Source organism: Leopardus geoffroyi, chromosome E3 (assembly GCF_018350155.1).
Source record: "Leopardus geoffroyi isolate Oge1 chromosome E3, O.geoffroyi_Oge1_pat1.0, whole genome shotgun sequence".
NCBI classification, from domain to species: Eukaryota; Metazoa; Chordata; class Mammalia; order Carnivora; family Felidae; genus Leopardus; species Leopardus geoffroyi.
In genome coordinates, this window is record NC_059340.1 from 23,648,028 (window position 1) to 23,673,389 (window position 25,362).

General features: G+C 41.5%; 1 protein-coding gene across 5 annotated transcripts in view; it reads left to right on the forward strand.

Annotated features, from left to right (window-relative positions):
* The window catches only part of USP31 (ubiquitin specific peptidase 31), a 69,171-nt gene that overhangs the window by 22,340 nt on the left and 21,469 nt on the right, over nucleotides 1-25,362 (forward strand). For 4 of the 5 annotated variants that reach the window (XM_045461869.1, XM_045461872.1, XM_045461871.1 and 1 more), the window contains exons 2-12: nucleotides 4,227-4,364; nucleotides 5,596-5,684; nucleotides 5,776-5,868; nucleotides 6,432-6,567; nucleotides 7,721-7,828; nucleotides 8,831-8,975; nucleotides 15,091-15,271; nucleotides 18,578-18,689; nucleotides 19,304-19,398; nucleotides 21,092-21,169; nucleotides 21,756-21,885. In XM_045461869.1, the coding sequence (XP_045317825.1) occupies nucleotides 4,227-4,364; nucleotides 5,596-5,684; nucleotides 5,776-5,868; nucleotides 6,432-6,567; nucleotides 7,721-7,828; nucleotides 8,831-8,975; nucleotides 15,091-15,271; nucleotides 18,578-18,689; nucleotides 19,304-19,398; nucleotides 21,092-21,169; nucleotides 21,756-21,885 (1,305 nt within the window). The remainder of the gene's footprint in view (nucleotides 1-4,226; nucleotides 4,365-5,595; nucleotides 5,685-5,775; nucleotides 5,869-6,431; nucleotides 6,568-7,720; nucleotides 7,829-8,830; nucleotides 8,976-15,090; nucleotides 15,272-18,577; nucleotides 18,690-19,303; nucleotides 19,399-21,091; nucleotides 21,170-21,755; nucleotides 21,886-25,362) is intronic. The other variant, XM_045461870.1, reaches the window with a different exon arrangement.

Below are 25,362 nucleotides of genomic sequence, written 5' to 3' on the forward strand. Positions count from 1 at the left end.
GATGAGACCCAAAGCAAAAATCAAATCGCTTGTTGGGACTCTGGGGGAAGAGCTTAGGTGAAGATTTGGGACACCAGGGGTGTCATCGATGGCCAACTCCGCTGCTTCGCTTTATAAATCAGGAATCAGTGGTTCTGTGACAAGCGGTGGTTTGTGGCAGAGCCAGAGATCCAGCCCAGGTTTCTTGATTCCCACTATTTTTCCTTTTTTTTAAAAAAAATTTTTAATGTTTATTTATTTTTGAGAGAGAGACAGAGCACAAGCGGGTGAGGGGCAGAGAGAGAGGGAGACACAGAATCCAAAGCAGGTTCTGGCTCTGATTGTCAGCACAGATCCAGATGCGGGGCTCAAACTCACAAACTTTGAGATTGTGACCTGAGCCAAAGTCAGATGCTTAACCTACTGAGTATAGGATTGCCCCCAGGTGCCCCTCCACTATTTTTCCTTCTTGGCTCCCACTTTTTTTTTTTTTTTTCCTGTAACACACACTAAAGGATGGTTATTAGATTATTCTGTTTTGTTTTGTCTTGGTAGGAAGTAAAATAAATAGTCCCTTGGGTCTCTGCAGTGGGAATAAGTCACCATTGTGAAGGAGGCAAAGGGGCAGAAAAAGGATCCTTTGGGTTAGTGTGTGTGTTCAGCGAGGTTCCCTGTAAAACAGTCTGTGATGTAGGGATTTAGGGTGAGGTTGACCCAGAGTAGTTTTTGCCCTAGTTACAGTGGTTGTGGAAGTCCTGTTGCCTGTGGAGTCGTGCCCAACAAAAATCTTGTTGAGCAGCCTCTGTACGGCACCTTATACACCGCGATTGACAGTTAAGCACCAGATGAGCTGAAGTGATAGCGGCAGGAATCATAAATCAGTCTTAACTGTACATCATCCCCGCTCCAAAATGTGATGGACACTGTGCATGAGGTGTCTGCTGTGACACAAGTGAAGAGCCTGATTTCAGTTCATTTGTTTCTTAGGATCGTGCATATGCTGAGAAATCCCTCACCCCCACTGGAGGTAAATACGGGAGAGGGTTCCCGGGCCAGACACTTGCTATGCTTCAGGCAGTTTGTGTGCCCAGCAACATGCCGTGACATTTGTCATTAACCTTGCCACACCTGAGACTTCCTCTTGGCAGTTGTCCTTTGCTTCTTCCAAAAAGGAACAACACAGAACAAACAGAAACAAAGGTTCCCTGCTTTCCTGTCTATAACTTCTGAATCCGTAACCATCCTTACCTCCTCCCCTCCGCCTCCTGTTAAAGCGCTTCTCTACTTCTTTTCTGAATCCCACCTTCGGCTCTCACTGGAGAATCCTCTTTCTGCTGTGTCTCCCTTCTGTTAGCTCCTTCTCTCAGTGCGTAAGTCCCTCTGCCCTGTAAGCCTCCCAACGGGCAGAGCATCTTTCCTCTTCCCTTTTATAACCGAGCCTCTTGCATATGAAGGGTGGTCTTCTTGCAGTCATTCAGTTTCCTTACCTTTTCTTCCCTCCCACCCTCTCTGGTCGGTATTCTGCATCACTGAAATTGCAGTCAGCCTCTTAACTTGCCCTTCCCAGGGACCACGTCAGTGCCCTGCTTGGCTTGCCTGCGGTAGTTTACATCACTGCCTCCGTCTCTGGTTCTCCTGGCCACTCTTATCTTCCTTGGCTTCTGTATTGTGACTTGTCCCTTCTGTGCTAGCATTCTTCAAGATCCTAGTTGCCTCGTTTTCTGCTTTTTTTGCCTCCATGTTCATACGGAAGGTGAGTGCCTCTCCGATTTAACTTGGCAGCTCAGTTCTCTTTCCTGAACACCAGACTTCACCTCACTGGCGATCATTTAGGTACCTCAGATTCACCATATATGAAGCTCTGCTGTCCCCCATCTCTTCCTCTGTTCCTGATCTCATTGTCTACCTAGACTAGAAACTAAAAACCTTGGTGTTGTCCATCATTTCTTCTTTGTATCCCTTAATAATAGTATCACCAGTCACTTGTTTCTCTTCCATCCCGAGTTGGCCACACCATCAACAGTGCTGCTGGTGCTAATGTTTTTTGTTTGTTAGCTTGTTTGTTTTTGGCCTATTTTTCTTTACTGTGAAATCTTCTCTTCTGTAGCTCACATTCTCCCACTGTACAAACCAGTGGCTCCAGCTTTGGTTCTCCTAAATGAGTGCATAAGGCCACAAGCCAGACTATTTCAAGATGAGGTAAGGTGTCAGGTATAAAATGCTATGGGAAGATTGAGGAAGGTGAAGACCAAGAAAGGAAATGCTGAATTTGATGATTCAGGTGGCATCTGACCATGGGGGAAGCGTTGTAGTATAGTAAAGACTCCCCACACCCATTTCTCCTTTTGTATACCTTTTTCCGAGATAGCATTCAAGTGGCATCTTTCTAGTCACTGAAACCTTGTTTATTGTTAGGGTTCTTCTTCTCCTTTGCTGCCTTTGGCCAGTTAGTAAATTTTGCCAATTGACACCTCAGTATTCCCTCTCATTCATGTCCCTTTGATTTTTTCCTCCTTTAGTTTGAATCTTTGTAAATCATCATTTTGTTACCATTCACATCTAATTGATCATCAGGGTGTGATGGTTCTTCCTCATTATCAAGTTGTAAGTCTGTCCCTTGTTTTCTTTTCTTTTTTAAAATAGTTTATTTTTAAGTAATCTCCACACCCAGTGTGGGACTCAAACCCACAACCCCGAGATCAAGGGTTGCACTCTCCACCAACTGAGCCAACCAGGCACCGCCCCCCACCCCGCCCATAATCATCTTAATTGGAAAATTCGGTAGACAGTTTCAGTTCTTTGTCCTACTCTATCACTCTTAACGCTATTGATCAGTCTCTCCTTCATAACCCTTTTCTCTTGACTCTTGTGACTATTCTCCTGATTTTCTTGCCATATCTTTGGTGGCCTTCTCTTGGTCTCCTTTGAGGGCCCCCAAATATAGTGTCCTCTGGATTATTCTGTCTTCTGGCTTGATCTCTCATGACTATGTCTGGGCAGTCTCAGCTGTACTCATGATTTCAACTACCACCCATCTGTTGACTTCCAAATTTTTGTCCTTAGCACACACTCTTTCACCAGGCCCCAGATCTGTAGTTTTCAGTTGTTTACCAGGTACTTCTACTTGGAGGTTCCACAGAACTTTAAATGCAGTCCTCTTCCCCAGACTTCTTTTTCATTTTATCCTGATGAAGGGTACCATTGGTTGCCCATATTCAGAGAAGACACCTTGGTGACATTAATGCCTCCTTTCTCACTCTCCCCATTCATTAGGTCACAAATCCTATGGAGTCTACTGCCTAAATTCCTAAATCTCTCAAGTCTGCCTTCACATTTCTGTTCTCACTGCCTTAGCTTGGACCCTCATTATTTCTTGCCTCATCAGCTCATTTGTCTTCTAACTGCCCTCCCTTTGTGCGGTTGTGTCCCCTTCTTCCACCATACTTCCAAATCCCATACTCAGAGCTGAAAGTTGAGTGCTTATTACCTCACACACAAAATATCGTGCATGCATTCTCACTAACCATCACACTAAACCATTATTCTCCCTTTTACTTTGGAAGAGAGTAGATCCAGGCTTCACAAATACAAGTGGTGGGGCAGAAATTTGAACCCAGGTTCTTTGCTCCAGAGCCATGATCTTAATTAACCAGTTCACCAAGAACCTTTCACCAGCCCCCGTGCCCCCACCCCCGCCTCTTTCCATATTCTAGTGGAAGCAAGTCACTACTCAAGGTAGGAGGTTAAGGTCCAACTCCTGGAGGGGGAAGTACTGACATTAATTATTTGGAAATCTATAAAGAAGATTTATCCAGTCCCCTTACTTATTTATTCACTCAGTCATTTATATTTTGTAGATGTGTTTATTTTATCCTTTGGTTTATGATTCAATGCTCTGTTACTTATTTAACCAGTTCTTGTTTTTAAATGTTCAAGTTATTACCATTTTTTTGCTATTATAAAGCCTGACGAATAAATATTTTCTTAGAAGTCTTGGCATGCTGTTTTCATGGTTTCCTTTAGATCTATTTCTCAAAGTAGGATTGTTGGGTAGGTGCATTTAAGTTTTCTGTACATGTTTCTGGGGGTGGGGTTTTTACATTAAGCATCTGTTTTTATATTGCTGTCTTTCTAGAAAGTACTCTGTAACACCCTTGAGATCTTGCATCCTTCTTTGGGATTATAAATAGTTCATCTTTAAAGCCATGAATTCACGACTATTCATGCTGATTTATTTATCTGTGTAGAGTATTGTGTCAAAGAACGCACTGCAATATCGGGGAAATTCCCAGCATGATGCCCAGGAGTTTCTGCTGTGGCTTTTGGACCGAGTTCATGAGGACCTCAATCATGCTGTGAAGCAGAGCGGCCAGCCTCCTCTGAAGGTGAGGGTGCGCACCCTGCTGGGGCAGCCAGGGAGCAGTGAGCAGGGTAACCTCCACTGAGGAGTTGTTGCAGTTTGCATTTAGTTAATGTGGTGAAATAGACTAAGCTCCAGGTGAGTATAAAATTCAGGGATACTTAGAGGATTTTCCCCACGTTTATTGCTATGCTGGCAGCATAAGATACGAGAGATGCCGTCTCTAAGGAACTTAGAGTCTAATGAGAGGGGACATAATTGCATGTATGACTAGCTTTAGACTACAGCCAAGTGATTCCAGTTCACTAAGCTGTTTTTAAAGCAGAAATTTGCTTTCTTTTCCAATGACACACATACCCTTATAGATCACTGAGATGAATACATAGGTGAAAAGGAAATGGATGGATGTCTTTGCTGTTTCGGTTGGGTTTGGGTGTAGAAACTGAACCTCTAGAATAACATTCTTATTAGGACACAGTGATACATTCTCAATTTTTATGATGCAGCCTTAATATGATGGAAAACTGATTTATATACTAGAAATAATTAAGACCAAAGAGTTGCTTTTCTCTTGCCACCTTTAAAGTTTTTGTTAATTCTGCTCTGTGCCTCAAAATTTCAGCCTGTGGTTCTGGTAAGGCGTCAAGATATTCTGATTCAGGGTTCTTCTGTGCCTGCACACTCTGTACTAACATATGACCATGTGCTTGTGGCTGGCTCTCCCACCAGATTGAGACATACTCAAGGTCAGGCACTGTGTCTTATTTATCTTTGTGTCCTAATGGCCTTGCAGGGCTCTCTGCACGTGGCAGCAGGTGTTCAGTGACTCTTTGTCAGGTGGATGTATGTGAAAAGGCTAACTAAGTATATGCAGTAGAGGGACTGGGCACCAAAGCGAGTGGTGCAGTCGGCAGGGGCTGTAGCTTGAGGGCACAGTGGTTGGGGTTATTTCCTGCAAGAGGCTGCAGGGAGACCTTGAGAGTTGGAGATTGAAGCACCCTGCGAAAGGACTGCCCAGCTGCTGGGTGGGGTGGAGAGACCGGCACAGGCACGGTGTGTGGGAGAGCCCGTGGGGAGAGGAGTCCTTGTGACCCCCGTCCTGGCAGCTGCGTTCCAGTGCCTTTAGCACATGCTTTTCACTGGCACCTCTGCACAGCTTGTAAAGGAAGTGAAGGCCATTTGTGACTGTTTCAGGTTCACCTTCAATCAAGAGTTGGTACTTCTAATCTGTGAAATTGTACTTTCCCTTTTTTTAGCCACCGTCAGAGACTGATATGATGCCCGAGGGACCATCTTTTCCTGTCTGTAGCACTTTTGTACAAGAACTTTTTCAAGCCCAGTACAGGTATGAGCATATCAAATTGTCTCTTATATGGTCTGCTCAACACAGCTGTAGATGCTCTTACTGTGTGTGTCTTTCATTTTTGTTTTTGAAGATCTTCTTTGACATGTCCTCATTGTCAGAAGCAGAGCAACACTTTTGACCCTTTCCTCTGCATTTCTTTGCCAATTCCTCTACCCCACACAAGGTAAGAAGAACAGATTTAATAAAATTAAGACTGTTCATTCCTGTCCAGCTCCTGTTAGGTGTTCTTACTTATTTAGAAAAAAAAACGGGATTAGTGATAAATTGAATACAGGCATTGTTAAAACCCTACAGAAATTTATAAATCTCTGTCTGAGTTTACAGGGTGAACAGGTACATGGGGCCAACAAGTCGTTTTAGTCCCTGTGGTTGTAGTCTGTTCAGTTGCTCATCCATTGATAGTGTGGGGGAGGAGGAGAGTTGTTGAGTGCCTTCTAGATTTTCTAGAGACTTTCTATTGCACTTTTAATTAGTTGCTTTATTTGAACAGTTTTTCATAATTTCTGGGAATTATGCTGTTGTGAAGAACATACAAAGCACAGGATCAAGTGTTGATATATTTTGTTCAACTGCCTTTTCCAAAGATGTGTTGATTATTGTTTTCTGGTCCTACTGAAGTCCAAATGAGATTTTTCCCTTTCAGTTCTGTGTTTGTTTCTTCATTTTGCTTCTATATTTAAGTTGAAATAAGTGACTAATAAGAAGATCTGGCTTTGATCTGTACAGGCCTCTCTATGTTACCGTAGTGTATCAGGGGAAGTGTTCTCACTGCATGAGGATTGGTGTTGCCGTGCCTCTGTCTGGGACTGTCGCCAGGCTTCGGGAAGCAGTGTCTATGGAAACAAAGATCCCTACTGATCAGGTAATAAGTGTGCTAAGGCCGATTACACATGAGTCATAAAAGTGTTGCTTTCTGTTCTCCTGGAATTTTTTAACAATCCTCTGCCAAGCATGGTTAGATAGAAATGTAAAACCAGTTGTGTGTGTGTGTTGAGGGGAAAAAAAAATTAAGACCCAAAGGAGGAAAATGTACATCAAAACTTTTTGTGCTTCATTTAATCGTACATACATTTTTAGAAGGAAAGTTGTGACCTTACGCCAGGACCTTCTTTTAGCTTTGTTTATAAAGTATAATTATACAGTCTCTCTTAAACCATTCTTAGGGAAGCTTATGCAGGCAATAGGAAGAGCATTGCTGTGGTTGTTGAAGGTCAGAGAGGCTTAGAAAACTTGACTGGTGGTTCTTGAAAACCCCTTTCCATTGTGGTGGCAAGAGTGGATATCTTCTTGCTGGTATAGTACATATAGATGTTCAGTATGGTTCACTTTCTGCTTAAAGCTGGGCCAGTGTCTCGTCCTTTGTTTAGATGAGAGAAAGGAACATTGTGCTCCCTCTGCCTTCTTTTTTTGGGTACATTTTTGATAAGTAGTTATATTTAAATTGACCCCAGATACTCTGGCCTGTTTGTGACTTGACATTTTTGCATACAGTTTTTACTCAATTCACTATTATGACTTTATTTGGAAAAACATTTCCTATTTTAGATTTACTAAGAAAGATGATTCTGTGGTAGAATAACTTCTCCCTAGATAGCTTCTGGAAGCTGCTGTGTAATCACTTGATTACTAAAGGTATGTTGTACTTTGGCCTCATGTGGCTTCATTTGGGAAGTTACCACAGTAAAACAAATACAACCAGCAGTGGGGCCCTAATGTAGTAAGTATCTCATATTTTCATAGGCCAAGTACTGGCATGTTGATAAAATGTTCATATTCTTCCTTACTGTGAAGTCCTTGTTGATTCTTTTTTTCCCCTTCAGAATGAGGGGAAAGACAGAATGAGGGAGGGAGGCAGGCTTAGATGTGTTTCCAGGGTAAATCTGGTTGTATCTGTAAAGCCTCCAGTGGCATCTGGCTCTTTTTGCATGTGGTTTAAATGGGTGATGTAATTACAAGTTTGTTTTTGACCTTAGCTTGCTGGAGAAAGCAAATTATACTTGTATGTTCACCTGCAGAAAAACAATGTGGTCATTAAAATCATTAGAAGAAAAATGTGCCAGGGATATTTTTCTTGGACTGTTTGTGGAATATGCCACCAGCCTGTTTCACCTCACAGACTTGTGGTATGTTTGCATTAGTAGAGGGGATTTTAGGGGTCCATTTTCCACCCCCTCATTTGAAGGAGGCCCAGAGAAACCATGTGACTTGTTCAAGGTCATAGGGCTGGTTGGTGGCAGGCTAGGACTGGAACCTCTTCAGGCCCCATCCAGTGCTTTTTCGCTAGACGGTGCTACTGAGCATGTAATGAGCATCTAAATGTTTGCATTGTTTTTTTTCCCCTCATCTTTTGCTTTTTTGTTTCATTGTGAAATATTCAACCATTTCAGAAGCATAACTTAGAAGTATCTCGTCCTAATAAGTACCTTAGAACTAAGACTTACTAACTTTAATACTGTGTTGTATATTCACTCTTATTTTTTTCTATATATATATTACATTTATTATTTTATAAAAATGGAATTGCTTACACACATTACTCTTTATGTTGTTTCTTATTTACTCCGATCATTCTTTGTAATAGCTTTATAATTACAGTAGGACTATAATACATTTAACTAGCTCCTATTGTTGGACATTTGAGTTGATTTCTTTTTTTTTCTAATACACAGTCCATGGTTATATGGCATTTCTTAACTTGAAATGAAAAAAGTTAACGAGGTAGGAGAAAGTCTCAGAATCAGATGTGGACTCGGTCTTCACTGCGAGACTTAACGGTCGGGTACTCTGGCAAGTTTCCCACCTGTCTTCAGTGTCTTCCCCTTGTGAAACAGGAGGATTTGTTTTTATAATTTCCTGGGTTTCTTCACGGAAACTTAGAGGAACTCTGGATTCAGTGCCATAGCGTTCTGAAATCAGAGTATATTGTTTGTTACACATTTACAGAAGATACTGTGCTTCTTAGATTTCCTTACTGAAGGCAGATAGTGTGGGCTCTGTGACATGTCTCAGAGCCCTCTCACATCACCACAAATCCTGACAGGCTGCAGAAGTTCATGGTAGAATTGGGAGATCAATTCGTATTGACTTTCCAGTTGTCCAACTGTTTACATTTTTCCCATTTTTAGATTGTGTTAACGGAAATGTACTACGATGGGTTCCATCGTTCCTTTTGTGACACAGACGACCTGGAAACAGTCCATGAAAGCGACTGCATTTTTGCCTTTGAGACTCCAGAAATATTTAGGCCTGAAGGAATTCTCAGTCAAAGAGGTAAATGAGCATCTGTTTCCACAGGAGTTTGCAGGTTTCACAACTGTATACCCTTTTGAGATGTCTATTATGTGATGGCATAATTTTTTTAAACTGTGGTAAAAATACACACAATGCTTGTTTTTAGGATGGCATAAATTTTATGGTAACATGTTTCTCTGGAAGAAGGCAGTTCTCACTATTTCTTTTCTAACCTTTCCTCTTCACAATTGGAGGCTCAGAACTGACTAAATCCTTCCTGAAGTGATTCTTAAGTATCTTATGACAGCATTTGGGAAGGTGTATTATGCCATAGCTGCCATCTTTTTTTTGTTGTTTTTTTGGCATTTTGTTCCCGGCTCTGATGCTTTCTAAATTCTAACTCTTTGCTGTAAAATGTTTTCTTGATACCTTGCTCTTAAGAAATTTGCATCCATAGGCAGCAAGAGAGTACAGCTTTGACAGTGCCTCCTTTTACTGTGGTTTCGTCTGTGATTTGGAACTCAGCGTGTCTCTCTATAGTGCTTCCAGGATTTGGGGGCTATTTTGAAAGTTGCTAGGCAACTCGAACTTTGTTCCTGGTCTTTTTCATGGTTCTGGGGCTTCTGTCCTTTTTCTCGACTCCAGTGGTTATTAAAGCATGAGAGGCACCTGGGAACTGGTGAGAACTATAGATTCCTAGACCCCACCCCGGACCTACTGAATGAGCAGCTCTGGGGGTGGGGCCCAGCAAACTTGTTTTTCACAGGCAATTCTGATGCACACCACGGTTTGAGAACCCGTCGCTCCATCCAGTCTCATCAGTATCTCTTCTACTGCCATGATTTTTAGAACTGAACCCCCCTGCTCACCCTCTCTTTCCTTCTGGTTCCATTCCCTGACTTCTGCCTGTCCACTGGAATCTCTGCTTAGAAGTCCTGTTGGTGTCTTAACACTCAGCATTTCTTAGACCCGATCCTCCTGCGTTTCTTCTGTGGAATCATGGTGCCACCACTTTCACCCAAGGTGGATCCAAGCACTTCTTCAAATTTTGACCTCTCAAAATTCACATAGAACTAAGTAAACACTATGCAGTTTTCCTCCTCATTCTCTTGCCACTGATACAGCTCAGACCAGTGTCAACCGGGCTTTTTCTAGTAACTTCTCTAGTAATACCTTTATCCCTAGGCTTTCTTCTGTTCAATTATTTCTCCATGGTGCCACCAGACTGATTCCGACTTACATTTCTGATCATGTTACATGCTTTTTATTGATTTGCTAGGATTTCCCCTTTATCTAACATTACATCTGAACACCTTGGAAGGATGCCTGGCCCCTCATGATGAGTTCTTGCCTCTCTTTCCAGCCTCTCTACTATATTCTGTCTCCTTCCCCATGTACCCTACCCAGGTCACTCTCTTTCTCAAACATGCCGTGTACTTTTATACTTTCCCACTGTTTGCTCTGTTGAGAATTCATTTCTCCAGCTCCTTTCTCAGCTCCTATTTTGTCTCCCCTACACACACCTCCCTGCAACCTACCCATCCTACCCAGTCCTGAGTGACCACTATTCTACTCTCTGTCTCTGTAGATTTCCCTAGTCTAGACTTTCATGTGAATAGAATCATAATTTGTGGCCTTTTGTGACTTGTTTCTTTTACTTAGCATGTTTCAAGGTTCATCCATGTTGTAGCATTTATCGGTCCTTCAGTCCATTTCATGGCTAAATATTATATGTATATAAAACATTAAAAATTTTTTTAATTCCATTATATGTATGTAGAACATTAAAAAAAATTTTTTTTTTATGTTTATCTTTGAGTAAGAGAGATAGCATGAGCAGGGGAGGGGCAGAGAGAGAGAGAGAGAGAGAGAGAGACACAGAATCTGAAGCAGGCTCCAGGCTCTAAGCTGTCAGTACAGAGCCTGACGCGGGGCTCAAACTCACAGACCAAGAGATCATGACCTGAGCCGAAGTCAGATGCTCAACCGACTGAGCCACCCAGGTACCCCCCCACTTTAAAAAAAATTTTTTTTTGTATATAGAATATTTTGTTTTCCATCTGTTGATGGACATTTGGGTTGTTTCCACATTATGAAATAGTGCTGCTGTGACTGTTCACATACAAATATTTGTTTGAATACCTGGTTATAGTTCTTTTGGGGGACGCACACACATACATCCCCCTAAGAGTGGAAACACTGGGTCGTGGTAATTCTATGCTTAACTTTCCGGGGAATTGTTGGACTGTTTTCTGCAACAGCTGAACCAATATATGAGGGTTACAATTTCTCCACATTCTTGTCAACATTTATTATTTTCCATCTTTTTGATTATAGCCATCCTAGTGGGTATGAAGTGGTGTGTCATGATACATGAAGTCGATCATCTTTTCATGTGCTTGTTGGCCATTTGTTTATCGTCTTTAGAGAAATGTCTATTCAAGTTCTTGCCCCATTTTTAAATTGTGCTGTTGTTGGTGTTGTTGTTGTATTGTAAGAGATACATGCTAGATTCTAGACCCTTGTCAGATATGTGACTTGCAAATATTTTCTCCCATTCTATAAATTGTCTTTTCACTCTCTTGCTAGTGTCTTTTGATGAACAGAAGTTCTTAGTTTTGATGAGATCTAATTTTTTTCTTCTTTTATTGCTTATGCTTTGGGTGTCATCCCTAAGATTTCATCCTTAAATCCAGGACCATGAAGTTTACTCCTGTGTTTACTTCTGGGAGTTTTTATAGTTTTAGCTTTTACATTTAGGTCTTTGCTCCGTTTGAATTAATTTTTGTGTATGGTTTGAGGTGGGAGTCCAGCTGCATTCTTTTGTAGGTAAACACCAACATTTGTTGGAGAGATCATTCTTTTTTTCTTTTTTTAAGTAGGCTCCATGCCCCACGTGAAGCCAAATGTGGGGCTTGAATTCATGTGACCCTGAGATCAAGACCTGAGTTGAGATCAAGTCTCAACTTGATCTCAAGTTGAGATCAAGCTTTGTTCCAGTCAAAGCTTCTGCTAATCTCTGACACCAGCTTAACGGGCTGAGCCACCAGGTGCCTCAAGAGACCATTCTTTCCGCTTTGAATGATCTTGGTGCCATTCTTGAAAGTCCTTATTTTAGTTCTTTTCCTTCACACCTACTTCCATGGGTGCCTCTAGTTTCTGAACCTTTTGGTAATTCTGTATGTTGGGTTGATCAGCTTTCTCCACTGCCAGTTAGGATTCAGTTTTCTCTGGTATACCCACCCATATTTACATTATTAGTTTCTAGGTAGTCTGTTATTCAAGTTTTAATTTTTTTGACCTAGGAGCTTTATTTTCCAGGTGCTTTTTCATGTGTGTGCTTTTGTTTGTTCAATTTGTTTTCTACTTTTAATTGCATTACAGTAAAAAAATACTCAGTCATCACCTTTTCCTGAAACCCTTTCCTTACCTCCTCCACATCAGGCTGCTGACTTACTCCTCTTCCTTGTTCCAGTCAAAGCTTCTGCTAATCTCTGACACCAGCATGTTGCATGGAAATGATCTTTTTTTCTCCTCTGCCTGCACCATGCTGTGAAATTCTCTGCACTTGGGGCTATGCTTTGTTTTATCTTTCTGTACCCAGCAGGTTAGTATAGTTCCTAATGCAGAGCAAGAGCCCAGTTAATGTTCAACTGAAAATTTCCTCAAATCCCCTTTCACACCCCAGTTGTTAATGGTTAATACTAAATTTTGTTTTTAAGTGAATTTGATGAGGTCCGAGGTGATTGTGTCCTAACCAGAGAGTGGCTCTGTTGGAACACTGTACTTTACTAAGTATGTGTTAGCCTTTGCTCTAATCTTTATAAATAAGTTATTTGAGGCCTATGAGGCTACTTGCTGCCTTCCCCGTTTTACAAATGAGGGAAGACTTGGGGAGTTGAATAACTGCCCCAGTCATGCAGCTGGTAGTAACTGGGCCTGCTCTTTGAACACAGAGCTTGATTTCTGTGCAGTTGAGTGGTACTCCCTCATCTCATTAGGGACCCTTATCACTTGAGAACAGGTCTCCCCAGCCTTCTTTCTGCCAAGGAGCTGGACAGTGAGGCCATTTATTGTCTCAAATTCAGACTTCTCTTATTTTTATTTTGTCATACCAAAGTTTGAAATGGCTATGGAGTGAAACCTGTTTTTCCTCTTGTGATTTCTTTTTGGTATTTAAGGTTAAAAAGTTTTCTTCCCTTTAATAGCTTAATGAAGATTCCATTTTTCCTTATTTCTAGCTTCTGTATACTTTTTTTTTTTTTTTAACTCTAATTCATCTGGAATTTATTTTGGTATTAACCATATACTTGTTATTTTAAATTGCTGTAATGCTGATGTCCCTTAATAGGTTTGGCAAGTCTTGTATTGCTGGATGTTTAGGTTATTGCCAGAATTCTGCTATGAATTCTTTTTTATAAGCCACTTTTTATTTTCCTTTTGCTGTTGTTCTCATTTATGCGTGTGGTGGTGGTGGTGAAGGGCTTTCTTCTATTTGCAAGTTGGGGTATAATTTCCTTAGGCTATACTTCCAAAAGATTAAAGAAGTGAACAATTATTTTAATTTAATTTTATTATTTTTGTTGAGGTGTAATTGACATATAACATGTTAGTTTCAGGGGTACAGCATAATGATTTGGTGTTTGTGTATACTGCAAAATAATCATCACAGGAAATCTAGTTAACATCCATCACCATAGAGTTACAAATTTTTTTTTATTATGATGAGGGCTTTTAAGGTCTACTCTCAGCAACTTTGAAATATACAATACAGTATTATTAACTATACTCACCATAGTGTACATTACATCCCATTACTTATTTATTTTATAACTTGAGGTTTGTACCTTTTGACCCTTTTCACCGATTTTGCCTGACCACTCCCACTCTCCTCTACGACCACCAGTCTCTTCTGTGTATCTCTGCCTTCGTTTTGTTGTTGTTGTCTTAAATTCCACATATAAGTGAGATCATGCAGTATTTGTCTTTCTCTGACTTATTTCACTTAGCATAATGCCTTCAAGGTCCATCCATGTTGCTGCAAATGGCAAGATGTCCTTCTTTTTTTTTTTTCTTGTTTATTTATTTTGAGAGAGAGTGTACGTGCACGAGTTGGGGAAGGGGGCAGAGAGAGAGGGACAGAGAATCCCAAGCAGGCTCTGTGCTATCAGTACAGAGCCCAACATGGGGCTTGATGCCACAAACTGTGAGATCATGACCTGAGCTAAAAAGAGTTGGAACCTTGACTGACTGAGCTACCCCAAGGTTTTATTCTTTTTAATGGTTGAGTAGTATTCCATTGAAATGAATGGTTGTTTGATCAAGCACTTTCGAATTTCTACTAAGTGCAGGGCGTTGTGCTAGGTACTGAATTGCTGAGTAGCTAAGATTGACAGATAGCTCTGCTTTCAGGCATTTCTAAAGACCTGATTCTTAGCAACCTGTATTATGCCTATCGATCATATATTTTTGTTCACTTAAATGTAGGTCCATCCAGGGTGGTTGATTGCATTAAAGTTGACATGTCCTATAATGGCTGTGAGTCTAGTTAAGTGCGGTTTATACTTTGTTTTTTATAAGTCTGTCTTGTTAATCAGGGAGAAGAAACTGCTACTAAAATATTGAAGATCATTCCATGTTTACTAGTGTTAATTTTTTATTTTTTAAAAATTTATTTGGTTCCTGGTTGCATGGTCTCCCCTTAAATTTGCCTTGGTGGATCATCTCTGCAAACTTGCTCTCAAAATCTCATGATTGTGAGATTGAGCCCCGCCCATATCAGGCTCTATGATGACAGTGCGGAGCCTGCTTGGGATTCTGTCTCTGCCTGTTTCCTGTGCTTGTGCGCATGCATGCACGCTCTCCCTCAAAATAAATAAATAATAAAAAATACAACTGTATCCAGTATTCACTGAAGTGAAGAATTTTAAATTTCACTTTTTAAGATATATAAAGCTAGTTTAAAGGAAATGATAGATGCTTAAGAAATTATTTTAATGGCTGGTTATCTCATAATCATTTGTTCTTTTTTCGTTTGTAGTTTAAATTACATAATGATAGCTTCTTAATTTCTCTGCTGGGTAAATTTCTTTGTAATGAATGAATGAAAGAATTTTGAAAAGATAGAATAAGTTGTTTTTAATTTTTTTTCCAGGAATCCACTTAAACAACAATCTAAACCACTTGAAATTTGGCTTGGATCATCATCGACTGTCTTCTTGTACACAGGCAGCAGCAAAGCAAGGGAAAACAGACTTGCCCCCGACAAGACCAGGAGGCGACAAGATTGTTCTTTTAGTGTGTAACCGAGCTTGCACTGGGCAGCAAGGGAAAAGGTAAAAACTGACCTACCAGTAAGTGCTGAAACTTTAAAAGTCTAATGTTTTCAAACAATTTAAAATGCTTTAAAAAGTAGGGATGACAGGCACCAAGGTAGCTCAGTTGGTCAAGCATCCCAGTCTTGATTTCAGCTCAGGTCATGATCTCACGGTTCCTGGATTTGAGCCCCACATCGAACCCTGCACTGATAGCACAGAGCCTACTTGGGATTCTCTTCCTCCGTCCCTCTCTCTGCCCCTCCCCCACTCACACTTGCTCTCTCTCACAATAAACAATTTAAAAAAAAACAAAATAAAACTATGAGGGGCACCTGGGTGGCTCAGTTGGTTAAGCATACAACTTTGGCTCAGGTCATGATCTCACAGTTTGTGAGCCCTGCATCAGGCTCTGCACGACAGCATGAAGCTTACTTGGGATTCCCTCTCTCTGTCCCTCTCCTGCTTGCACATGCTCGCTCGCTCTCTCTCTGTCTCAAAAATAAACATTTAAAAAATTTAAAAAAATAAAAAATCTTTAATTTTTGAATCTGATATTTATAAAGAATGTAAGTTGACCTGATTTGAGGGTTTGGGGAGGGGGGAGAATATAAAATAAGGATGGTAGAGTCTGAATTAGAAAGGCTCTTCGAGCTCATCTAATTGTTAATGTCTCATTTCATGTGTTTATTTTTGGCTCAGGCGCCTCGTGGATCCTATAGACCTATATCCAGCTACTTTGTTAACAGCTTTTTTTTGTTTTTAATTCTTTAATTCTTAGCATATCAACTTGGACAGTACATGTACCTCAGTGTTAGGTTCCAAACTGTACAGATTCTCTTACCCTGTAAATCTGGTCCTCCAGCATTTCCTGTCTCAGCGAATGGCACCGCTATTCATTCAGCTGCTTAAGTCAGAAATTTGGGAGTCACAAATCTCTCTCAAATCTGTTCCTGCTAAGAATTTATGGGAGGTTTAGACTATCTTTTTTTTTTTTTTACTTTATTTTTTATTTTTTAAAATTTACATCCAAATTAGTATATAGTGAAGCATTGATTTCAGTAGATTCCTTAATGCCCCTTACCCATTTAGCCCATCCCCCCTCCCACAACCCCTCCAGCAACCCTCAGTTTGTTCTCCATATTTATGAGTCTCTTTTGTCCCCCTCCCTATTTTTATATTATTTTTGTTTCCCTTCCCTTATGTTTATCTGTTTTGTCTCTTAAAGTCCTTATATGACTATCTTTTAAAGCAGCTTTGTCACAGTAGTAATGTAACCTGAGTAACAACAAGATATGGATAAGTTTCAGGGACAAAGGACTTTGTTTCTGCTCTTTGTCAGGGTAGCATTACATTAGCCTTTTAAAATGTTGCTTTGCAGTAATTTCCTTATTTAATGATGGTTCAATAACATAAGTGTGAAATATGTTGATTTGTATATATATGATATTGGTTGACAAATGCTGTAGTGTTTACAGTGTGTCGGGCACTGTTCCGACCCTAGGGGTAGAGCAGTGAACGAGATAGACTGTGTTTTTGTGGAGCTTCTGTCCCAGTGAGGACAGACCGACTGCGAACAAGTAAACACACTTAACTTCAGACAGTCATCAGCACCTTGAAGATATGAAAGCAGGCTGGAGTGAGAGAGTGGCAAGACTCGCTGGAGAGGGGGACAGGGAAGTCCACCCCGGGATGCAGCACGGAGCAGAGTCCTCCGAGTGAGGAGACAGTGTGAGCCTCCGGGGAGAAGGATCCGTGATGAGGGAACATGAGTACAAAGACCCTGAGACCGAGAGGAGCGTGGCATGTTTACAGGGCAGAAAGAAAGGCAGCTCAGCCCGTTGATATAAAATAAAGAACTTGTGGAGTCCCTTTCGTAATACTATCCCCTTACAAGTGAGGACATGATCATGTGAAAACCAGGAGTGGCTGATTTACAAGTGCTTGTAATTTATCTCCCATCATGGTGCTGGTTGTGGAGTACTGCTGTGTGTAGGCTGAGGTCATAGGAACAGCTTTCCTTTTCTGTTTGTTTATTTATTTTGAGAGAGACAGGGGAGGGGAGAAGAGAGAGAAGGGGAGAGAGAGAGAGAATTCCAAGCAGGCTCTGCATAGTGAGCCCTGAGTCTGGTGTGAGGCTCAAACTCACGAACAGTGAGATCATGACCTGAGCTGAAATCAAGAGACACTCAACCGGCTGAGCCATCCAGGTGCTCCAGGAGCAGCTTTCTTGATGTGAGTGCCTCTGCTTCACCCTGAGTCAAGGTTTATCTCTTTGTTCATTTGTTCATTAAACACTTATGGATTCTTAGGGGTTGGCTATTTGGGTGACTATGATAAATAAATCACAGTTCCTGCCTTGGTTTACTGGTGGGAGTTAGGGAGATAGACCTTATCTTTCGCACGGTGTAGTGAGTGCAGTGGCCCAGATAGCACAGGGAGCCGATCAACAGGGTGCTTCCTGGGGAAGAATCCCTCCCCTGGGTCTTGATGTGGGGGACTAGGGAGTGGCTTAGGGAAGAGGTGGGAGGGTTGTTCAAGCTGAAGGAGTTGGCTGCACAGAGACCTGGCTGGGTGAGTAGCATACATGTAGGGCACAATGAGTAGGTATGAGTGGCCAGGTGTGAGTGAGAGTGAGGCTGGGCCAGTGGTCCTGCCCTGGCTGCGTGTTAGAACCATCTGGGGCTTCCTCAGCAAAGCTCAGTGCTTGAGCTACATACCAGAGTGATTACAGTGCAATCTCAGGGGACTGCCGGGCATCATTGTTGTTTCAAGCTCCCTTGGTGATCTGAATACCGCCAGAGCCTTACATGGTACATGTACATGGTACTGCCTCTGATCCTCTGACTCCTGAGAGCCCAGCATGGGCAGGGGCTACCTGGCTTCTCCCCTAGGCTGGGAGCTGACTTTCAGTGTCACTTGCTTGTCAGATTACCAGGGTACAGCCACCTGCCCGCTAGACCTTCCAGCCATCTATTCCTCCAGCACCTGACCCCTTTTTGTGGACCCATGCCATTTGTCGGAGCGTGTCCACTCCCGCTCTCTTTCCTTACCATATTCATTGATCCTGGCCTCTTGTGACCTAATATCCCCTAGAAGCCATTTTGGCACATGAGGTATTAAATTTCATTTAGAAATCTAAGCTTCTTTTCTGACTTTTTTATCCACTTCTGGGAGTAACTGTTACATTTCCTGTTTGTTTTATTTTGAGAACCGTCCTAAACCCAATTAGATAATTGTTCCATTTTAAGAGATCATGAATAAAGAATTACAGTATTAAAAGAATTGCCATACTTTTAAAGCGATTGCAATATTTATGTGTGTTAGATTTGGACTGCCTTTTGTGCTGCACTTGGAGAAGACAATAGCATGGGACCTTCTGCAGAAGGAAATCTTGGAGAAGATGAAGTATTTCCTGAGGCCCACGGTTTGCATTCAGGTGGGTCGGCATCTGGATGCTCCAGCACAGCATGCGTGTGTACCCAACGATGAAACAGTCCCTGCAGAGAAGTTTGAGTTTTGGACCTCTGCACTTAGGGAAGACCAGACATGGCGCTGGGATGCCAAGGAGCTGTGTGCAAAGCTGTTTAGTAAAATCAGCTGTGTTCAGATTTTCAAGACTGAGGACTTAGCCCCTCATTTTCTGGCCACTGCAAGAATTTCCTTGAACTGCTGGGTATTTCTTTATAATATATATTTATCTAATAAAGATTAGCACACGATCAGCTTGGAGAGATTTTGTAGAACAGCTATCTGTGTACTTTCAAAATTACGACTACTATATTAAGGTATCCATGGGAGACTTACATGAAGTTAACGTTCAGCCTAAAGCAGCATGTTAATTGTCCTGCATAACATATTTGATATGTAAACTGCATTTAGGTAAATCATATTTAAAGTGTGTAAGAGTGGCTCAACAACCTAATAGAATATCAGAGAGAAGCATTTTGCCAAACCATTTGCTGTCTCTCTAATCTGTTTTGGAAATGCTACTGTGACGCACATGCCTTTGAAGAGAAATTCAGTCAAATCCTCCTTTACCGTTTGATGCAGGTGTGTCCATTCAGTTTGCGTGTCGTCAGTGTTGTGGGGATAACATACTTGCTGCCCCAGGAGGAGAAACCCCTGTGCCACCCAACGGTAGAAAGGTAAAAATAAGTCAATAAATTGTCTTCTACAATTTTATTTATGCTCATGTATAATTTCTAGTGACGGCTGGTACAGTTTCCACCTACGTATGTAGGCTCTTGAGGCTCGTTTAGAAATTAAGTATACTTTTTACTTTTCATTCATATTTGAGTATGATATGTTTTATGATCTTTTTCGAAATCAGAAAAACCTGGAGTCCTCCTGTCAGGAAAGCAAATTAATGTATGTCCCAGGACTACAGATATAATTACACTTTCATACTCAGCCACGATGGAAGTTTTCCAAAGTAGAATTCTCATCATGCCGCTTTCCTCCTGGAAATTTTTTTTCTTAATGTTTATTTATTTTGAGAAAGAGAGAGAGAGAGAGACAGAGACAGAGCACGAGTGGGGTAGGGGAAGAGAGAGGGAGACACAGAATCCGAAGCACGCTCCAGGCTCTGAGCTGTCAGCACAGAGCCCCCAATGTGGGGCTCGAACCCCTGAACCATGAGATCATGACCTGAGCTGAAGTTGGATGCTTAACCAACTGCGCCACCCGGGTGCCCCTCCTCCTGGAAATCTTAAATGGCAACCTGTGACCTAAAAGATGAAGCCCATCTTCCACAGTGTATGAAGCTCTACAGTTTGAACCCTGCTTACACCCCGTTTGTCAGGCTTTTCCCCTCATCTTAAATCTTCAGCAGTATCCCAGCATGAGGATTGTTGGAACACGTGGCACAACTCGTGTGTGCCTTTGCATGTGTGGTGTCCTCTGTGGATCACTCCATTCCCTTGAACCTTCACACTGTTCCTCCTCTCCCTCAGTAGACCTAGTTGCGTCCCTCTGCTACCTCCCTGCTTTTCTACATGCTTCTAACACCCTACTGCATTAATAAAAGAATACACGTGTGTGTGTGTGTGTGTGTGTGTGTGTGTATATATATATACACACAATATATATAGTTGCATAAATCCAAAAACTCACATTATCTTTATTATGATTTTTCAGCAAATATTGTGGTGTTTGCACTTCAAGATTCCAAAAAAAGTATACAATGTGGTTGTGTTTGAAAGCAGTTTATGTTTGGTTTTAGAGACAAGAGTTAAGAGATTAGATACTGATCCAGAATACTGCAAAGCGTAACAAATATTAGATGGGTAATTAATATTGACTACTCTTGCTGAAAGAGTTTCTCAGGAGATGGTGACAAGAAAGGCCACCTGAGGGGAGTGCTTTATAAAAGACAGGGATGGAACTTGAGGGGTACCTTGCAGGAAGAGCACGGTTTGGATTGGCATGGGGCACAGTCCAAGGGCCCAGGTGTGGGTTATGGGGGAGAAGAGGTGTAGGAGCAAGACTTTGTTCCCAGAGGGACTACTATCTGGTCCCTTTTTGGGTTGGTGAGAAATGAGACAAAAAGTTGGAAAGGTCATAAAGAACATCTGAGAGTGATTGTAGACAGCCTACATATGTGAGACTAATTTCTTCTAGTCTCCTTCTGTACTGGACATTTTTAAGGATTTTTCAGTCCAGTTGTAACCTAGTTATTCTAAATATGAAGTCATAATTGTCTTGCTAGAAACTCTGATGAGGAACAGTGTTGAACATTTTCAGCAATCACATTATGATATCAAATTTCAGATAGGATATAATCATAAGTAAAATAATTTATTAAGAGCATAATATGTGACTTCCTTCTCCATCCTCTAGGGCATTAAAATCTTGTGGACCAGGTGGCACTGCTCATGTGAAGTTAGTGGTAGAATGGGACAAGGAAACAAAAGATTTGTGAGTATTATTTTATTTAGTGTTTATAGAATCATCGTTTTAATTACCATTTTTAATAGCATCCCTTTGATCCCTCAGATTAGCTGAGACAAATCTCTCTTTTTAGCTAAGTATCCAGGTGGCTTGCTAAGCCTTTAATCAGTTATTTCTTTCCTATGCATTTTGTTGTCTGGATCTCAAAAACCTCAGAACATTTGCTGCTGATGAGACTGAGCTATTTATTCATTACTGTTCAGGGCCAATGATTTTGATTTTGATTATAAGCCCATTAACTCTAGTAAATTATGCCAAATGCATGCCTGTAGATACAAAGGACAAGAATATATATTAATGGTTCATGACCAATCCCATGAAAACCAACTCCCAAGTTATTTTCAAGAAATAATTTTATAGATACAGAGCTTTTCAAGACTATTTTGGAACATAGAAAAGTCGGATGACCAGTTGATAACCTGTTTTCTGTTGCTTTTGTTACACATTGGTTCTTTTTGGTTATGAATTTATAGTCACGTTGTGAAGCTGCAGTTTGGGGGTCAGTTTTGCAAGACATTCTCTGATAAATGCTTCCCTCCCCCGCCAATTGCAGCTTGTTTGTGAATACTGAAGATGAGTATATTCCTGATGCAGAAAGTGTCCGTCTGCAGAGGGAGCGTCATCATCAGCCCCAGACTTGCACTTTATCCCAGTGTTTCCAGCTCTACACCAAAGAGGAGCGGGTAAGAGCCTGGCAGCACTTCTGGGGTGGTGAGGGTGCTAGGGAGGGCGATGTGGCAGGATGACACCGGACAGCAAAGTATGCCCCAGAAAAGTCCCCAGGCGTTTTTCACTCACATAATGGGTGTCTTAGTGCTATTCCTTTTAGGACTTTACAAAAGTAGTTTAGATTACTAGAAAACCTTGATTGATTGAAATGCTCTAGAAGTGAACCTTTGTAGTTAATTTTTTTTCTTTTTTAACAGTAATATATGTATTATTTTTTTGTTTTGATTTAGAGATTTTAAACCTTGTTTTTAAATGTTTAATTTTGAGAGAGAGAGAGCGTGCACGTGCACACGTGCGCAAATGGGGGAGGAGCAGAGAGAGAAGGAGACACAGAATCTGAAGCAGGCCCCAGGCTCTGAGCTGTCAGCACAGAGCCTGATGTGGGGCTGGAACTCGTGAACTGTGAGATCATGACCTGAGCTGCAGTCTAACACTTAACTGACTGAGCCACCCAGGCACCCCTTGATTTAGGGATATTAAGTCATTTCCCCTAGTAACAAAAATAGTTATTCTTAACTTTTTGGCATCAAAAACATATGTGCCAGGACCTACTTAAATTCAAACTTAAATTAATTAAAATGAAACAAAATTAAAAATTCTGTTCCTTAGCTACATTAGCCACACTTTGGAGTGCTCAGTGCAGATGTAGATCGAAAGTTCGGGGGGCACCTGGGTGGCTTAGTCAGTTAAGCGCCTGACTTTGGCTCAGGTCGTGATCTCACGGTTTGTGAGTTTGAGCCCCACATAGGGCTCTGTGCTGACAGCTCAGAGCCTGGGGCCTGCTTCGGATTCTGTGCTTCCTTCTCTCTCTGCCCCTCCCCCATTCTCTCTCTCTATCTCTCTCAAAAATAAACTGTAAAAAAAAAAAAAAAGAAAGATCAGAAGGCATGTTTTAGACCACTTAGTACAGTGCTTTGCAGATTGTAGGGACTCAGTAAATATTTGAATACAAGAGTGGGATACATGAATAAGTCTGTGGATGGGGCCAACGCCTGTGTGGTTTTTAAAACTCTCTAGGGCATTGCACCTTAAGCAGCCTTGACTAGAGCACTTGGTGTTCAGCTAATCTTGAGCTGATGTTTAGTATACTTTTGACTGCTAATTGTTACTGTTCACGCTTATATTTAGTGAATCCTGTGATTTCCGGGTTGGAGGGGACTTTAAAACTCCTTTTTTCTTTTCTTTCTTTTTTTTTTTTTTTTTTTTTTTTTTTTTTTTGAGAGAGAGACCATGAGCAGGGGAGAGGGCAGAGGGAGAGAGAGAATCTTAAGCAGACTAAAGGCTCAGCACGGGGCTTGATCCCACGACCCTGGGATCATGACCTGAGCCAAAATCAAGAGCCAGACGCTCAACCGATTGAGCCAGTCAGGCACCCCAAAACTCGTATTTTCTAATGGTTGAGTTCTTCTGCCTAATTTCAAATAGGTGATTATCCAGCTGCTATTTGAATACCTTAGTTATGAGGCATTTCTGTACTCAGGAGACACGCCATTTCCTCCCTGGATATCTCTGGTGGTCCCCGAGGCTTCTCTGAAATATGCCCCGGGTTACTGCAACCAACACATTCATTAAGGATATGTGATGACAAGTCCTGATTTTCTTCCACTTGTCTATCCTTTAAATATTTGAAAATACTTTTAATATTCTCACAGTCTTTTTTCCCCTAAGCTATTCATAGCTAGCTCCTTTAATAATAGTTTTTCTTTTTTTTTTTAAGTTTATTTTTGAGAGAGAGAGAGAGAGGGAGAGAGAACCAGTGGGGGAGGGCCAGAGAGAGAGGGGGACAGAGGATCTGAATCGGGCTCTGTGCTGACAGCAGAGAGCCCACTGTGGAGCTTGAACTCAGGAACCTTGAGATGATGACCTGAACTGAAGTCAGGCACTTAACCGACTGAGCCACCCAGACATCCCTAATAATAGTTTTTCATAAGACCTATTTTTTTTTTTTCTTCCCAGTTTGGAGCCTAATTATACAATAGGCAGTTGGCTTTAAAAACAGGTTGATGGCAGACTCTGTGTGGTACCTCATCCTATTTGGGCTTTTTTTTTTTTTTTTTTAATTTGGGAAATGTTTGAGAATGGCCCAAAGCTTAAAACTGAGTGGATCTACTAGATGACAACATTGGTATTCCACAGAACATCTCATTGACCTAGAAGGTTAAGTTCAAGCTAGCAAGATACATTTTAGTAGGGATTCATTCATTCAGTAAATGTTTATTGAGTACATACTGTGCACTAGGTGGTACACTTAGTACTGGGGATGTAACAGGGACTAAGCCAGGCAGTGTTTCTGACCTCAGTCTGTTTGGTGGGGATAAATAAGTAAATAAAGCAAGCAACTTGGCATGGTTGAAAAACAGGAATGAGGCCAGTGTGGCTGGGACACAGCGGGTAAGGGAGAGAGTTGAGAGAGTCTGTTCTGGTCATAAAATAATCCCAATATCTATAAGCCATGCCTGGCACATAGACAGGGATTCAGTAAGTCCACACTAGAATGAATGCATAAATGAATGTTACTTGGGAAGTTCAGTCATCAGGTCCAGAAATACGACAGGGACACAGAAGAGGAGACAGTGAGATTCAGCAGCAGGCTGTGAGACGCTAACTTGGGGATTTAGATGTCTGTAAGCTCAGTATTGATCAGCAGTGTCATGTGCCAGCCACTGTCAGCTGCCTTAAGGATGCTTTAAAACAGTGCCCAGAATTCAGATGGTGATAGCACCGTTCTTTTCATTACCTTAAATGCTCATTCTTTAATAAGAGACTGACAAACCGGGGCACCAGAGAGAGTGGATAGGGGCTGGTGCATCTGGAAACCACGACATGCTGAATTTGACAGAGGAGGCCTTGAGTGGGGATCTAATAGTTATTTTTAGGCACTTCAAGGACCGGCTTGTGGATAAGGGATTGGACTTAATTTTATCCGAAAAGCAGAACCTAAAGATTGGAAATTACAGGGAGAGTGAATTTGTCTTAATATGAAGAAGAACTTTGTGACAGACAGTCTGAAAATGGAAGAGCTGCCTACTGAGATAGCTGCCCTTCATCTGCTGGTCAGAGTCAGCGAGACCAGCGGTGCTCAATGTGGTCGGCAGGGCCAGGAGCTCTTTGTAGCAGTTTACAATGAGATAAGTACAGAAATCAGAGACGTTTTCTAAGCTGTCATAGCTCTTAGACATTGTCAGGTTGTTCTTATTGTATCTTATAAAAGTATCTGTATTGGAAATTGACAAAACAGACTACAGCCTGCTCCTTTACCACACACGCTGGGCTGGATGGCCACATACATAGACTATTAATAAGTCACACAGAGATGCAGACTGACCAGATGACAGTTGTGGGTCTGTGCCAGTGTTAAGTGTCTGAGTCACTTCCATCCACCCAAACTTCTGTTTTTCCCCATGTTTCCTACAAATGTGATTTGGTCTTCC